Source organism: Sminthopsis crassicaudata, chromosome 1, assembly GCF_048593235.1.
Source record: "Sminthopsis crassicaudata isolate SCR6 chromosome 1, ASM4859323v1, whole genome shotgun sequence".
NCBI lineage: Eukaryota > Metazoa > Chordata > Mammalia > Dasyuromorphia > Dasyuridae > Sminthopsis > Sminthopsis crassicaudata.
The window spans coordinates 337,651,862-337,670,186 of NC_133617.1; the positions used below are offsets into that span (position 1 = coordinate 337,651,862).

Genomic DNA, 18,325 nt, shown 5'->3' on the forward strand with positions numbered 1-18,325 from the left:
CCTAAGGTCCACTAGCATTATGAATTTTCCACATTTTCTCTTTTTAATAAATACAATACTATTCCATGCGCTGGACATTGATCCTATATGTCCAGCTTCCAACCGTTGTTTTATAAATTCACATAAGGTTCGGGTTTTATAAGCTGAGAAAGGCCATTGAGATACCCAAACCAGGGTGCTAGATTTCCATGTTAATGGTGTGGGCGTGATATGAAACAACACCAAACACTCAATGACCCCAATTAAAAATCCTGTGGAGGTTTTATATAGATTGAGGCTCCAAAAGCCTTCAATATGTCCCTGTTCCATAGATTATATCTGAAACTTGCAACTACCAGGGGTTGGGATATCCCCTGTTTGCCTGCAAACTGTCAGGGCAGATCTTCTGCTGCGATCTCTTTAGACATAGCAGCTGCCAGGGCATCCATTTGAAAGGCACTGGAGATCATATTCTCATATCTCTTTATCATGTCTTCCAGGCCAGCCTCTCCATCTATAGTAGGCATGGCCCTCTGGCAGTTAGTATTAGCATTCTTCATTGCCAGTTTCTGTATAAAGAAGCTGGAGGCTTCTCCTCTACCCACAGACCTCTCAAGAGCCACCTGTAGGTGTGCCACAAAATCATGAAAAGTTTCATCTGGGCCCTGTTCAATCCTAGTCATTGAGGGCTTCTGCTTTCCAGAAGCTTGAATTTTGCAAAATGCTCTTTGGGCACATTGAGACACAGCTGCATATACTGCTGCATCATATTGCATTTGATCCTCATTTCTTTTACATTTTCCAGCTTTCTGTATTATTTGTCCTGAACTTGTCTGGGAATCTGCAAAGCCTTCACAAGCTGGCGCAGAGGGAGCGGATAGGAGACATATCTCTTCAGGGAGGGCGGGGGATGAGGGGGAAGGCCATGCCTGAAAGACAGAGGCAACCTTCCCTCTGTTCGCTTTCTCCTCCCTAGTCTTATCACCCTCCTTTTCTTCAAGGTCAAAGACTTAGCTACTCTGATCAAGACAATTCCAAAAGATCTATCATAAAAAATACTATCCACTTCCAGAATAACTGATAAACTCAGAACAAATTGAACCATATTTTTGTGCTTTGCCACAAGACTAATGTGAAAATGCTTTGCATGACTTCATATTTCTAACTGATATTGCTTGCTTTCAGTGGAAGGGGAAGAGCTGGAGTGAGGAAGAGAATTAGGATCTCATGTTTTTAAAAAAAGGAATGTTAAAAATAAACATGTTATTCAAAACTAACATATATAATGATAATTTATTATTCTATACAACACCAACTATGTCAGGAACACATTCTGCAAAGAACTTTTATAAATACCATCTCATACCCTCACAATAACTGCAAAATAAGACCTTTCACTTAAGAAAGCAAAATTTTTCTGTTATAAACGTGCCTTTACACCCATCAACTCCCCTTTGCCATTCAACAGATTCAAAATCTTTATTGTATCATTCATCCTTCTGGCAGTCAGGTGAAATGCAAGAACTCAGTTTTAGAATGTTCTCAGATGCATAAATAAAATATACAAACTTTTCCCCTCCTTCTTCCATAGAGCCTACATCCAAAGTAAAAAGTGAGAGAAAAATTTAACAACTAACATGATATAGGGGGAAAAAATTTTATTCAGCATTCCCAAATCAGTTCTTAATCTCTACAATGGAGCAGGAAGGTATCTATTCATTTCTTTGGGGGGAATCAAGCTTAGTCATTAAAATTTTTAAGTCATTTAGTTTTAATTGCTTAAAAGTTTAGTTAAAATGATTGATATATAACATGGATATGAACTTATTACTGTGATAAGTTGCTGCATGGGATCTTTTAGAAGTATTTCAAACACATACATATATGTTTATATAGCATAATATGCACTATATATATGTTAGTATATAACATTATTTATAATATAGACATACATATATTATATATTCATTTTTACACACACAAGACATAAATGGAAACATAGATGCTAAAAATACTTTTTCCTATAAATTTTTGTATTGTCAGACAGCTGGTAATAGGAAAATGAATTTTTGCAATTAAATGATATTGATTAGAATACTTTTCTAGAAATATATATTATGAAGGTTACCTTATACAAAAATTCTGAATTTATCAAAGAATTGGGGCAATAAAAACTGACAAAAATAAAATAAGGATTAATTAACAATACTACCCAAATCACTGAAGGGTCTAACCTGCTCATTTTAATACATTTCTAGATATTTGGAGGCAAAACATTTAATTACAAAATGTATGGGACAGTTACAAAATTCCCTTTTAAAGCAAAAATGCTTGTTTGGTTCTAACTACATAGAAAAAGTCCCATCCACATGCTACTTGTCTTTTATCATATTTGCTAGTTCATTTTACATTTCCCTACATTTAGGAAAATTGGCAAACAACATAAGTATTATCAACCACAGCAGAAGTGCCAAATACATGCCTCATAACCCTTTAGAGTGCAGCCTGAACCAGATTTAAATATAATTAGGAAATGCTAAAATAAAAATAGAATAAAACACACTTATTTCATTTTAAAAACTATATCGATATGTAGCCCATAGGAATTTTCATGTATGTATTAGTGGCCACTGTTTCTATCTGGATTTGATATCACTGAACTTGAATATCTGCCAAAAAATATCCCCCAAAATTTAGAAGTACTAATGAGTAGGCAACAAAGGCAGTAATTTATTCAAAATCATAAATATGGGCTTCCTGCAATGGTAAGTTTTTCATATAAAAGTTCCTCCATAAAAATATAAAAACTAAAACAATTGGCAGAGAATATGAAAATAGAGGAAAAGCATAGTATTTTCAGCTTAAAATATCTGTGTCATTCCAAACAAACAAAAAAAATTAAGACCAAACATCTTGTAGATATCGTTTTTCTTCTCGTAATGTAGCCAACATTTTCATTGCTTCCAATTTTTCAACTCCAGACTCTTTGCTTAAGATCTCCACTAGAGCATCATTCACATCTTTTGCCATTCCTTTTGCATCTCTGAAAAATAATATTTTTACTATGATGGACTACTTTATTAGCACCTATGCAAAGTTAGCAGTAATTAATCAAAGGAGAAAAGAATCAATAGTTCAGGACAGCAGAATCACCTCAACAGAATATATTACTAAAGAATTTGTTGGTTAAAACTGATTTAAGGGTGATTTAACCAGTTATAAATCTACTTACTCTATAATTGATAGATGTTAAATTCATGGAGGTGCCCCACAAATCCCCAAATGTGGCCTAAACCATATTAAAACGTAATTGAGTTTGATATATCACTGGTATGGTTCACATTTCTCCATCTCATTTTGGTTAATTTGTATAGTAACTATACTCAAAATATTCTTTTGTCTCAATTTCTATCAGACCATCATATCATGATAAAAATGGATATAGACATTTTGTGACATGCTCTATTATAACTTACAGAATGTTCAGAATGCCTATTAATAGCTTTCAGGCCCAATTATATTACCAGAGCTACTATCATTTAACCTACTCTGGGTAGAGGTTAAGATAAGGCTTTTGCTATAACAGTTTTTGTACTGAATTATTATGCTCTCTAATAATGACAATCATACATTTATATAGTATTTGGTGGTTAAACTCTTCATACATATATATATAAAATTTGATTTTCATAACTACTCTTTTTAAATAGGGTACATATATTATTAGAAGTCATTGCAGAGTTCATTCTCATCCTCTATATCTAATCTGTTGCCAGAGCTTGTTTATTTTAGCTTTACAATATCTCTTTGACTCTCCCTTCTCTCTTTTGACACTAACTACCCTGGTGTGGGTCCTTTTCACTTCTCTAACATCCTCTAAAACTAAATAGAAAAAGAAAATAAACTCCAGGTTTGTCAGTCTGGTTACAAATACTCTGCATTAAAAAGGAGGGGAAGAAAATAATTTCTTCTCTGATATTAGCAAATAATTCATGTAAATTATAAGATCACATATATATTCCTTAGGCTGGAGGAATAGTTTATATATATAGCAAATTTTAACTTTATGGCCATCTTCTTGTCAAGAACATTTTATAATTCCATTGATGTGTGGAACTCTTTGTTAGTAACTATTTTTACTAATGCACACTGCCATCTTCTCCTTGTTAAGTATTAGCTAAGTGCCTGGTGCCCTTTGAGTTTAAATGATTTGCTCTCTAATGGCAGCTTTTTCTCCACTATGCCACAATGACTAAGCATCTAATTCTAGGTTATCAAAAGTATATTCAAATGTAATTTTAATACTTCCATTTTTGTGCTTAAGAAAGTATTTCTTCATTCCAGGGTCAATTTAATTAATACAGAAAACTATCTGCTTACACAATTCTTTATTTCTTTTTCCTACTTAATGTATAAGTGTTATATTTACTCACCCACACACATAGATATAACCCTTTTCTTGGAGAAGGATTCTTGTGACCTGTTGGGCACAAAGGCGAATATTATCTTGCACATATTTCGGTGGAGTATCTTCCCCATCCACAGGAATATCTCTTGAAAAGGAGACTTTCAGCTGAGTTAAAATTCCAATCTTAAGGAAATGGCTTAGGTCTTCTCTGAAATATGATATACAGATAATGTTAGGAAGTTTTTAAAAGGCTGAACAATATGTGTTATATTAGCCAATAGTTGTAAAATACTAGAATACTAAATGATTAAGTACCTGAATAAAAAGTCTCTATCCTTATGTCTGCAGCCAAAAAATAGCCACATAGCTCCAAAGTTTCTATCTGGATACTGTTCTTGGATCTTTTCTCTAAATGAAAAAAGAAAATAATGTACTTGATGTTAAAATAAAATAAAAGCCAAACAATGCTGTTTAGTCATTAAATTACTTCTTTTCTATTTCACGGTGAATATTCTACCATGAAGTTCAATCATTTATTTAACTACCTTTTGAATGTTCACTTACCTATGCCTGATCAAGTGAGCATGTATCATAAAGCATAAAGAGAATTCTTTTTCCAATAAAAAGTATTAAGTCTAATTTGAAAAAAATGTGTAAATATATGTTACTAAAAGGTTTACTGGAAAAGTTACTAAAGTATATGAAAACTATATTCATATTCCCATCTCCTTAATACTTACAAAGTTTCTACTCATAATAATTTAGAAAATATCTTAGGGGCAGCTAGGTGGCGCAGTGGATAGAGCACCAGCCTTGAATTCAGGAGGACATTCAGGAGTTCAAATCTGGTCTCAGACACTTAACACTTCCTAGCTGTATGACCCTGGGCAAGTCATTTAACCCCAACAGAGAAAAAAAAATATCTTAATGTAAAATGTCAAAATTTACTCTTTTAATATCTAATTCTATAAAAGTCAACTTGGATTATGTGCTTACTCTATAAATGGAAACATAATACATCATTTAATATACTAAAAATTATGATATTCAATCTATGATATGCAACAAAAACTCTTCACTAGTCTAAAAACATTTAATTGGAAATAATAACCAGAAAATAAACTATCTAAATTTACCCAAAATTAGTATCAATATTGGCACCAGGGCATGGAATGTGATACATTCACTATCAATATCTCTTCTTCCTTCTTCTAATTTAGTCAGTTCTTTCCCTAAAATGCAAGGAAGCTGTTCCTAAGCCTAGATGAGATTTTACCAAGTTAGCTGACCACAGCCTCTTTATTATGGCTTCTAGTCACCTAAGGGCATAAAAAGTTCTATACACAAGGTTATCTGAGTCCTTTCAATCTGATGTATGACCTAAGTTACTAGTTTGTAGTAATAAGTTGGAATAAGTTTTAACATAATGAATCCCATTCAAAGAAATGAAAAATCTGATATCCATAAGAATCATGCAAAGAAAATCTTATTTCACTTTCCTTCTCAAAACAAAGCAGAAAGAAAAAAAGATGTTTGTCTTTCAATTAAACTCGCTAATACTGTCATATAATTACTTTCCCTTCTAACTTCAAAGTTTATTTTATTTATTTTATTTTTTTTAAGACTTTTTGCATGGAGAAATTTAAGAGGTGACACAAAATTAAAGTTATTGTGTGAACGACATTAAAATTAGATAATCCAAAAAATATATTGGTTTTGAAGTTAATGTTGTAGTTGTTATGTAGGTGAGGGGAAGTGAAGGAGGGAAAGGTAAAATTTATTCTTTGTTACCCTGCCCTTCTTAACTAAGAATTACTTAGGTAAATATAACAATTGTTTCTTTCTGTCCTTATATTCCTAATAATAGTGGAATAAAACAGTTAAGTTGGGTGGCAGGCTTATGTTGGGGATTAAACATTTATTGGAAACAGTCTAAATGTAGAAAAACCAAGAATTCAGTATAACAAAACTCAGGTAAATGCAATTAAGACCATTTTTACTCGTATAATATTTCTAAATAAAAAAAGGAGAGCATGAATGTTTACAAAGCCAGCTTGGTGCAGAACATGTGATTTCAATGGTAATAATAGAAAGTTCTTCTATCAATGCAAGTTAGTACATTCTCTGAAACCTGGTTGCCTAGAACAGGTGTCAACCTCAAGGGCCTCCTGAGTATAGCCTGAATCAGATAAAATTTTAATTGGAAAATGTTCAAAAAAATCAAATAAAAATTCAACACAGATAATGACAGTTTGTGGCTTTTTAGGTTGATCTGGACTATAGGGATATTTTCTGATCTTCACAGAGACAGTATGTGTTAGAGGCAGGAATTTAACTTCTTATATTCCCAAGGTAGCTCTCTCTATCTTATTATGTGTTTTAAAGAAAACTACTCCATTTATATGTGAGCTATATGTAATGCATGGGAGTTATTTCAGATACAGAAGTATTAATAATAGCTCTCAACATTATTTAGTTTTGTTTAGATATAGTTAATCAAACTTTAAAATGACTGATGGTAATAATTTTTCATGAAATCTTATTCAGGTAACAAGCATCTTAAAAATAACTTCTTGAATTCTATATCATAAGAGTATCTGAAAGGGGGCATTAACCATCACTCTCACCAAAAAAAAAAAAATTAATTCACAGATAAAAGTAACATATTGGAAAAGGAAAGTAACAATGTTTATTCAAAGAACAAAATTCTATAATACACATTCATAACTCGAAATTCTGTAATGTAATCTGAATGGCTACTATCCTTTTACTTTATACCCCAATACTTTACATTTGACTATCTAAATTTTTTTTTTTTTTTAAGAATTCTGAAGAAAATACAATGTACTTAAAAACTGCTAAGAAAGTTATCAGGGAAATAAAACTGAAGGTTCCCATTAAATTTCCATAATGCACTAGAAGACATTAGTTTTTCTCATTAAACAAACAGGTTTGCTCTTTGAATTATCAAATAAGATGGAACATAAATACCTATGTTGTAGAAAACCAATAAAGGGTGCAATGCCAGTGCCAGGACCAATCATAATAATGGGTATTGAAGGGTCACTGGGTAATCGGAAAGAGTTTGTGAGATGAGGAAAAATGGAGATCTAAAAAAAAAAAAAAAAATCAATTACAAGATTAAAAGAATACCCTGTAGAAGGAGGAAGTCCAAAGCTACCCTACCCAACGAAATCTGAACAGAATACTTCTCTCTTCAAAAATCACCTTTGAATAAAACAATAACATCAACCTTAGTGAAAATATGAACAAATTCATCACAATGAAAGAGGAACAGACATATAAAAATAAAGCTGGAAAGCTTTTCTATTTTTCTTCCTAAATCCCAACTGTGTTTTTAAAATGAGAAGAAGCTACATTTTTAAGTAAAGGGTACTAAGTATAAAAAATTTATCAAGCTTTTCTTTTTACAAGCTAGAGTATAAAACTATATTTGAGTAGGAAATCCAAGGTTTCAGGAGAAATTAAAAAAAAAAAAAACAACAACAACAAACGAGTATATGTGTGCATACCTGTGTCTGCTATATTGTAGACTGAATGATTATCTTTTTCATTGGTATTAAGATCATTAGAAACTTCTGTCTAAAGCTATGTAAAGCTATCTTTACCTTTTGTCCTTTATTCTAGGCAAAAGAACTTATTAAATTTATTAGCAGTCAGAGTACATTGCTTTAGCAATGCAAAACTGACATTGTAAAATCCAAGCACTGATTTCCTAATAAAAACATTGCAAGTAATAAAAGACAACTTTATGTGAAAAATTATCTTGACCATTATTATAGGAAACATTTCTAAACACTAACTAAACTCATACTTCATTTATACTGACGAAACGAAATTGGAAATTTTGGTAATCCCAGTAAAATTCTTATTTTGAAAAATGTCTACACTAATTTATTCTCTGTATTGTAGGGGCAGCCCAATAAAATAGCACACTTTTGGGTGTGTTTTCTTTCCCCTATTATGTTTGTTAGTACACCATGACTGCCTTTGCAATTTCTCCTTACTTTTTATATTAGTAAAGACATGTATTGAGAATCAACAAAACTTTCAGGGTCAGTTCTACAGTAATTTCTTTACAAGAAGCACAAATTCTCAAGAGTCCTATAATTTCACATCAACTTAGTAGGCTTAGAAGCCTAATAAGTGCACATGAAGGAACAATTTCTTTGGGGAAAAATATACTGTTAAATTCCTAATAAAGGCATGTCCAGAAAACAGAAAGATGGGGAAAAGCATTAATTACCCAGTAGCTGTCAACCTCAAGGGTTTTCACATGTACACAAGAGGTCTTTTAATTCTCCCTAGAGGCTAAGCACTTTTCAAATGAAGAACCTTATAGAAACTAAAATAGGCATGAGATAAAAATAAAAATCACATCTCATAAGGACAAGAAATACACAGAGGGCTTTATGATAAGCCTCAGATAACTCCCTTATATCAATGACCAAGAAGATCTTTTCTCCAAGGATCATACCACTATATATAAAAGTCACAAAGGCAGGAGTATATGTAAAGGCAATTTGTGATTAATGAAATAGGCTATCTTCTTTGGTATATTTGGTTCTTTACATCAAAAGTATAACAGGAAAAGGACGGGAAAAAAGTAGTAAAAAGATCACAGTCTAACATTCTTGTTATGTTACTAGTAATCTCTAGTATTGTAGTAAGAATTCTGCTATTTCTGAAATTACTTCTGAAAGGAAAAAAAAATTCTAACTCCTTTAAGACTATAAAGAACAGAAGAAAATAGAAAAAGACATCATACTATGTGAGATTTTTTTTCCAGGGTGAAAGGCTTGGAGAATATGCATTAACTATAACAACAATGTTCTCTTGCACTTAGAATTACTGGCATTCAAATAAACACATTTTTCACTTCACAATCTGACGATAATAAAAATAAAGAATATATGTTTCAAATATATGTGTATATATACATATATTTTCATTATTATAATATTAAGTTAAAAGAATACATTTTCCTCTTCAGAATTTGAAGACAAGCATATAAAATAAAAACAGGAAAATTTTCTCAAGGCTAGGAATATTCTTTTTAGGATGACAAAACCTTAGAGTATTTTAAATACCTTTGGAAAGCCAGCTTCAATATCATTTCCTTGTAAGATATTCCCATTTTCTTGAAATACTTTGTCAACCAGTATGGCCAGCCAGCCTGTACATATTCCTTTTCTCAAAGTCACAGGTTCTACACTGGACAGAAACTCTACAATATTAAATGCAAAATGAAGTTTCCCTGGATGAAATAAACAGGAGCTGCAAGGGCAAATTCATCAATTTTAGATTAGACTACTATGTGGAAAACAAGGTAACCAATAAGTATTATCTTTTATGGGTTCTTATCTATACTCTGTGAATGAAAATAAATACAGCTTACTTATACAACTTTTCATCCCTACTGATAACATTCAGAAAGATTTCCAATTGTCTGGTCTTTTGACTCAATTTGAGGATATTTATGAAAACTAACTTGCACAGTTATTTTAACTATTATAAATTTTCAAATTAACTACAAAGGACCTATGAAGGAAGATACTATCTACATCCAGAGAAAGAACTGATAAATAACTGCAGACATATATGTATATATGTACACACATGCACACACACACAAACACACACAACAAACACTCTCAAAGTGGTTTTATATATACACAGATTCGTGTCTACTAGTAGCCTCTGAGGTGGTGATGAATGAAAGGTAAGAAAAAAAAATAAGTTACATAATTATCATACATTTAAAAATAGCAAGTTGTACACAATAGATTTGCAGTTTCATATGCAATTTTGTTTTTCTACTCTATGATGTTATGGAAATGGCTTGTTTTATTTCTTAAGTTACATTAAAGATGATTAAGAATTTATTAGCACTGTTTTTATATGAACTTTATGGGTCTTCATAAGACTGAATTTTTCCCATTTACTGAGACTATATTTGGAAACAAACATAGGAACAAATAAAACTTTAAAAAATAAAACAAAGTCAACATCTTCAAAATGTAAAGACCATTATTTTTATAGGTCAAAATAAGCTGAAATGGTCCCTTTATATAAAACTCTGTGCTCTCCATGTTTTTCTTCCCTTGTATCTCCAAACAATGAAACTTTTTCTTGGTGTAGTTTCCCATGGTATTTTAGAAGTCAGAGAAGAAAGTGGTAAGGAAAAACCTTATTTTCAGTTAAATGGTTCCTCATTGTTTATACCTTCCTCAAAGTAGTAGAAGATGAACAAAAGATTACCATGTATGCAAGGTATATTAGTAATAATGGAGAGCTTTTGGATATTTGAAGTTAGGTATGAATCTCTTTTTAAAAAAGTATATTTATGGTACATAGAACACTAAGTATAATCTCTAATAGGGAACAATTACTATTTACATTATTCTTTTTAATTAATACAGCATTTGAAGACTTCTATACAATTTTTGAAAGAATAATGCTATTTTTATATAATGTTACAGTACCTGGCACAAGAATATGATCTGGCTCGAAGCTTGGGAAGATGTTCTTAAAAAAACAAAACAAAAGATCAATGATAATTTTTTTTTTCAATACTAAAAAGGAACAATGATCTTATCATATAAACATCCCCTACAACAGAAGACTAACTGACATGGTAGTAACTTGAGAAATATTGATTGGCTGATCTTAATCTATAAAACTGTTGCCTAAGCAACAAACTAATTGCTCAAATAATTTACACTAAATATCCTTCCTTCCATGGTCTAGATGACAGTGAAGCACTGTTTTTCCTCATCTGCTAACCACAACACACCACACAGTTACCTGGTACTGGTTCTCTTTTTATTCAATGACAGCAGTAAGATATGTTCCAAAGCTTATTAGCTCTATTAATGGTAAGATGTTCCTCCCCTGGGCCCTTTGCTATGCACTAATTTGATACCCTGAGGTCAAATTAATCCCCCTGAGCAGTGGTGTCAAATTGAAATAGAAATAGGGACACTAAACATAATACCCATTTGACTAGATCAAAGGATATGGAAAGAGGAGTAATGTATAATGAATGATAAATAGGGGCCAGGTTTGCTTTAAAAGAGTTATACTTCTTCCTAAAAGCAACTGAGAGACATTGGATTATACTGAGCAGAGAAGTGACTTAGTCAGATTGACAAAAATCACTTCAGCAGCTAAGGCTGGAGTGAGGAGAAACCTGAGACTGGAAAATCAATTAGTATGTCATTGCAACAGTCTAGGAAAGAATTTGAAGGTGGAGGCTAAGAAGATTAGCCTGTGGAATCATTTGCTAAGACACCTGCAAAGGACAATGAGCTGAGAGCTAGGTACAACTTCCCATTGCCTGAATTCTGTAAGTTGATAATTTTTTATGGACGTTATAAATATCCAAATGGTCCCTTGGTTCCCCATCTCTGCAAAGAGAAACTTTTTTTTTAATAGTTTTATTATATTTTATACTTTTAAATGTCATTTAAAAGCAAAATGGACTATCCTTTTTTCTTTTAAAAGATAGTATGGTAGAGCACCGGCCCTGAAGTCAGAAGTTCAAATGCAGCCTCAGACATTTAATACTTCCTAGCTGTGTGACCCTGAGCAAGTTGAAGACAAAATATTTATAGTATATTTAATCAAATAGAGTACCTAATACAGTGTTACATATATTACACTTAAAATTTTCTTATATATTAAGTCTAATTTGGGGTGCTTTTGGAAAAAACTAATTGCTCAAATATTTGTAAAGATTTGACTAACAAAGAGGACTTTGTAGAAAATTGGTAAAATAAAAAGGGTTAGGAATACTTAAGAAGGGGAAGCTAGATGGCACAGTGGACAGAATACTGGCTCTACAGTCAGGAAAATCTGAGTTCAAATCACCCTCAAACACTTAACACTTCTTAGCTGTGTGACCTTTAGGCAAGTCACTTAACCCCAATTGCCACCCCACACACACACACACACATACACACACAAAAGGAATATTTAACAGATTCATCAAAAATTGAGACTTTCAAAAAGTACAGCTATATTAAATTGAAAGAAAAAAAATGAAGATTTTTTTTTTTTGTCTTGGTGGGTTTTTTTCTCATATAGTGTTTTCACTTTTAGGAAGTTATTTTTCTCTTGGACACTGATCATTCTAAGATAAACTACAAGGATCTTTTTTTTGATGATTATGTGAAATTTCAGAAACCTAACCCAATTAAACCCAAAGTGACTACTTACCTAGCAACAGATTAAGAGGTGGCCTACAAGTTGGAAAAGCATGGAGTAAGTCTAACAAAGAGACGTAAGAGTCTCGTATGAAACGATTATAGTCAGAGGCCCCCTGTTTGCTGCAAAGTTCTTGTAATCTTCGCTTTTCAGCACTATCACTGGTATATTCTACAAGGGCTCGCAAAAATGCCTGTAATAAAGAAAAAGAGATTTTAATGAAGGTGATTTTTGTGGCTTAGACTGTAATGGTAGCTCGTTCATTATTCATCTGGAAAGTGCCCAATTACTCAAAAATGATCTGGAGAGCCCAAAAGAATGCCCAAAGGAAAATATAATTCACTCTCTGCAAGAAAAACTCAGTTTTCATCTTCTAATTTTTGGCCACTGCTTGAACCTGCAAGGTTATAAAATCTGAGTAGAAAACACAATGCAAGTTGACCAGGAAGTGAACCACGATTTGAAGGCCCTGTGGTAAGCTCTGAATAAAATCTTTATTATTAGTAATTCAGTGTTAGTATGTACATAATATTTATATTTGAGTTAATTCAATATCCACTTTATGCCTCCACACCACAGTTGCCCCCAGAGTAAACTACACTTGATTCTCCAATTGAAAGAAAAGGAAAAAACAGAAGTATAATCCTCTGCAATTTGTATCAACAGTTCAGTTTCACTTCAATTAATTTTTAAGCTTTTTATTAAAGATAAGGAACTTTCCCATTTCTCAACCCAGATATATATTTAGGATGTTTTATTTACTTTCAAATTTTAGTTTATTTGTGAGGTGCCAAAAAAGACAGCTATCTGAATCTCAAGCTTTCATTCAGAGCCTAACATCAGGTTTCACTAGAAATTCAAAACATGCTAAGCTAAAAAATAATGAGGAAATAGGTATACTGAGGACCTATATCTGCCAATATGGACCACAAATAGGGCATAGATTTTTTATTTTAAAAGTGTACTACTGACCTTTGAAAACAAATATGTAAATAAGATTTTCATAAGGAAAAATATAACCACTGAACATCTGCCCCCAAGTCCCTTAAATTGAAGAAATGTTTATAGTACAGAAGAAAGCACTATAGCTCAATTATATTAGTGTAGTAAAAATATTTTCTATGCAATGAATACTCTAGTTTGATTTATGTCCCATTTGATCATGAACCTCCTGAGAAAGTAGTCATTTTAGCTGGAAAGTTTTATAATGTAAATTGAACAAGATAAAAAGGAAAAAACAACTATTTGTACTGGGGAGTATTCTATAACTATAGCATGACTTACTTATTCTTGTTATTGAGAGATATCTGGCAAAATAGAGTTTGGTATGTTATCTCAATACAATCATTTAAGGCAAGGTGGCAATAAAAATCAATTAAAAGTAATCTTCTCAATAAGATGTTGTACAATACTGACATCTAGTGGATCTTTCAATTTAAAAACTATATTCTTTCTGCTAAAACAAATTTTATAATTTTGTCTAAAGAAATAATTCAATTTGTTGTTTACATATGACATAGCTAATTGCTTAATAATAACTATTGGTGATTATTTTCTGAAAAGTTGGTAAAAAGAAAACAAGAAAAAATGAGGACCATTAGAGTTTCCAATCAACATGAAAAACTGCTTTCATTTATTGGGTTAAATAATAAATATTTCAACTACAGTAGGTCACTGTCAAGAACTGTCAAGAACAATATATTGTTCAGAGATTTTCTGCCAAGGGGCATGTAATTAATTTAAATACTGAAGTGCAAAGATGAAAGGAAGACAATACCTTTTTAGGAACTGCTCTTATTTCAAGGCACCAAGTAAGAAGGAACTGAAGAGAGACCCTTTCAGGAATATGCTGAGGTATGGCTGCTCCTTTAATAATAAAGGGTGAAAAGAAGAATCCAACAGACATTGGAGATATAACATAAAAAACATAAAAAAGAGGAAAATGAATATTACAATTTCCCAAAAAATTTAGTAATACTGTCATTCAATGTGCATCAATACTATGGGAAAGAATATAAAACCATTCAGAAAATACTTCCAAAATGGAAAGACAAAGCTCATCAAAAAAAGGGATAAATATTGAAAAACTTTATTGCTTTAGCCATGAAATATTGATAAAGCTCATTCTATGTCAGTTCAATAAAAACTATGTATATGTATGTGTGCGTGTGTACATACATACATGAAATGAAAAAAAAAATGAAGCCAATTTCTCTACAATTATATAATTGTACCTTTTAATGTTTTAATATACAACCTAGTTAAAAGATACCTTTTCACTTAATTATACTATAGTCTTCTCAGATGAAAAAAGCTACATAAATACAGTGGGGAAAAACCCTCAAATATGACAATAAGGAAAGAAAAATATAGAAAATAAAAAGAACACATTTCTTCTAAGCTAGGAATTTTCATCTTTAGTCATATTTTTATGACTCAAGTAAAAAAATCTCCATTATGTATAAAGTACTACACTCCTTCATCAATAACCTTTAAAACTATTCTGAAAAACTAGAATCACAATTATTTCAATACCTCTTTCTCCTCTGCCCCTAATACTCATAGAAATGCTGACAAACACTAAAAATCACAGAATAGTTAGAAAAGAAAAAATTAAGACATCTAATTAAGATCTATATATCTATAGGAAAACTAACAACTAGGAAGTCATTTTTTTAGTACAACAGCATGTATGCCACATTATTTTTAAACTATCTCAATAAAATGATCCTTCACTTACAGAAAATAAAAGAGTGAAGGCTACAAACATCTAGCTATCTATTTCACTACCTGAATTTTCAACTGTGCAAACCATTCAAATGTGAAGAGATCAAAAATAATCCTTATATTTCTCATATTTTTCACAGAAAATTCAAGGAATATAAGTTTCCAATTATTTTCTCATTTCTTTTTCAGTGACCAAACTAAATAACATCATTTCAAATTTTTAATGAACAAGAGTCTTGTACCTTTCTTTTTATTGTTTGCTTTAATTTCCAATATTATACAATGTTCTTTTTTCTCTGAAAGCTGAAGTCTTTGAATTAATTCCTGTACCTCTGAGGCATCATTAGGACAAATGATATTGAAGGAATCTCCAGGCTGGTATGAAAAGGTTGTATTCTGAGTAAATTTTAAAAATAAAGTTAAAGAGTTTAGATTGTATTGGAAAAGCTAAGCACATAAACTTTTCATTTTGTAAGGTTAGAGGTGAAATAAACATTCACTCTGCTGAAAGTATGCTAAAGTTTCAATAAGTTCAGCTAAAGGATACTTTTATTATACTTTATAAGATAAATGTTTGATTACTTAAATTTAGGCAAACAGAATTAGATGAAATAAAGATTTTCTTAATTTCTATAAGAAAAACTGTTTAGCAATGTCCATTCTACAGATGGAGGAAGCAGGATTTAAAAGCCTATATGATTTAACCAAGGTATCACAACTATAAAATGACAAAAGAACTAAAATGGCCAACTTCAGACCTCACATCTCATGTTTTTTTACAATTTTGTTTTTTCACTATATAATCACAGGCCTCCTCATTTCCTCTGTATATAAAAAATAGAATAACATAAGCATAAAAGAACAAAAAAGCACCACCTGATCATTTCACTTACTTCTCGGGTTGTCTTTAATATGCAATTACCCAAATGAAAGTAAAAGTCATCAACTCACTGAAATGTCCAATTCCAATAGCAGAGTGGTTTTTATGGCATCCTTCTTAGTAAGCCGAATGGCCTTTGAAATGGGAACCTGGAAAACTGTCTCCACTGGAGTAAAAGATACTTGGCACTGCTCCTGGAAAGAAAATTTCTATCTATTAATATTAACAAAGAAATTTGCAAAAAATATCATTCATTTATATGTGTATTTTTAGCCAAATGATCTTAACACTTTGTAGTCATTTCATCATTTCCCTGATAGGAATGACAGGGATAATCTTACAAGTTATAGAAGCCAAGTTGTCATGGCCTTCTTTCAAAAAGAACCTGACTGGGGGCAGCTAGGTGGCGCAGTGGATAGAGCACCAGCCTTGAATTCAGGAGGACCCGAGTTCAAATCTGATCTCAGACACTTAACATTACTTCCTAGCTGTGTGACCCTGGGCAAGTCACTTAACCCCAGTCTCAGGGGAAAAAAAAAGAATCTGACCAAAGATAGCTACTTTGGTATAAAAGAACTGAGTTAATATTCAGAGGAAAATAGTGAAAAAAGTCACTTCTACCTCAAAAAGTTGTATCAAATGGTCTCAAACCCAAAAGAACTTTTAATAGAACTTAGATTGAATTGCTCACCTTCTCAATGCTGGGATAGGAAGGGAGATAACTTTTAATCCAAAGTCTTAAAAATAAAAAATTTTACATGTAACTGAGGAAAACCAAAATACTAAATAAATTTTATAAAATAAATTTAGATGGCGAATAAAAAAGAATGGCTTTGAATGAAATTTATTTTAATTATTATAAATACCCAAATTATGAAGAACTTTCTGCATCCAGAGAAAGAATTGTTAAATATAAGTATGCATAGAATAATTTTATATGTATATAAAATTATTCTATGCATACTTATATATATATATATAGAAAAATTTTATATGTATATAAAATTATTCTATGCATACTTATATATATATATATATATACACACACACACACACACATGTATACCTATATATGCATAATACTTACATACATACATACTTCTTTGTGGCTATTAACCATCTCTATGGTGGGGCAGAGGAAAAAAATAAATTTAGATAATTTTTTTGTATATTTGAAAGGGATGTCAAATTATTCATAGCAGATTTGCAATTTCGTGTGCAATCATCTTTTTTGTTATACTTTATAAAAATGTTTATGTTATTCTATAAACTAAAAATGAAATTTAACAATAAAAAAGTAGGCTTTTCATTATCATCTCTATAATGATGATTGCCAATTTTATGTAAAAAATTAGCCAGCTAGAGAATGAGTGAAGAATCCATTGGTATAAGCACTAATTACCAAAACAAATATAGTAATCCCTCTTTCTCCAGATTAATCATGATTGTATACATAAAAGGAATAAAGAGTATAATTACCCTAGATAATTCTTATGTGGATAGGCCATCAAGAATGCAAAAACCACAACAGATTTAACTAGTTCCTGGTTGGAACATATGTGGACTATGAGACAGATAGATCCACAGACAAATAAATGATACACATTTTTACTGTTTCCTTTGTTTTATCATTAAATAATTAGAACTAGGTAAATTTCCTATGAACATAAATTATACTTTTGTCTCCAGAATCTCAAAATTGACAGAAACATTGTCCAACATTAACCCTTTCCTCTTTCTCTTCCTTTCACATACTTTTGCCAAGAGCCCCCCTCTTCTAATTTTCCAATTTTTTAATGAGAGCACTTTAGCTACTAAATTACCTTATTACTGAAATATCCATAAAGAAAGTTTATTATATTATCTTGCATACATAAAATGTTTTTAAAAATTAAGAATTTGAGCTATAAGTTTTACATAGATGGTACAATTAATGAAATTACTACTTATTCTTGAACGAATATCATTAATACAACTAATTTAAGGCTATATAACCATACACCCAGTAGAATTTCTTTTTTTAAAATCTAATCTATTTTACTCTGAATTTAAGAAACAAAACAAGCATTTCCATAACAAAATAGAAAAGAAAAAATAATGGT

The 18,325-nt window shown here is 31.3% G+C and overlaps 1 protein-coding gene across 2 annotated transcripts in view; it reads right to left on the bottom strand.

Annotated features, from left to right (window-relative positions):
• Positions 1-1,622: 1,622 nt before the first annotated feature.
• The window catches only part of MTRR (5-methyltetrahydrofolate-homocysteine methyltransferase reductase), a 32,462-nt gene continuing 15,759 nt past the window's right edge, over positions 1,623-18,325 (bottom strand). Inside the window, exons 6-15 of one of the 2 annotated variants that reach the window (XM_074279136.1) lie at positions 16,295-16,417; positions 15,586-15,739; positions 14,394-14,482; positions 12,629-12,809; positions 10,894-10,936; positions 9,499-9,685; positions 7,379-7,497; positions 4,703-4,795; positions 4,413-4,595; positions 1,623-3,022 (exon numbers count right to left, since the gene is read on the bottom strand). In XM_074279136.1, coding sequence (XP_074135237.1) covers positions 2,878-3,022; positions 4,413-4,595; positions 4,703-4,795; positions 7,379-7,497; positions 9,499-9,685; positions 10,894-10,936; positions 12,629-12,809; positions 14,394-14,482; positions 15,586-15,739; positions 16,295-16,417 — 1,317 coding nt within the window. In that variant the 3' untranslated portion in view covers positions 1,623-2,877. Of the gene's footprint in view, positions 3,023-4,412; positions 4,596-4,702; positions 4,796-7,378; positions 7,498-9,498; positions 9,686-10,893; positions 10,937-12,628; positions 12,810-14,393; positions 14,483-15,585; positions 15,740-16,294; positions 16,433-18,325 lie in introns of both variants that reach the window. The other variant, XM_074279135.1, reaches the window with a different exon arrangement.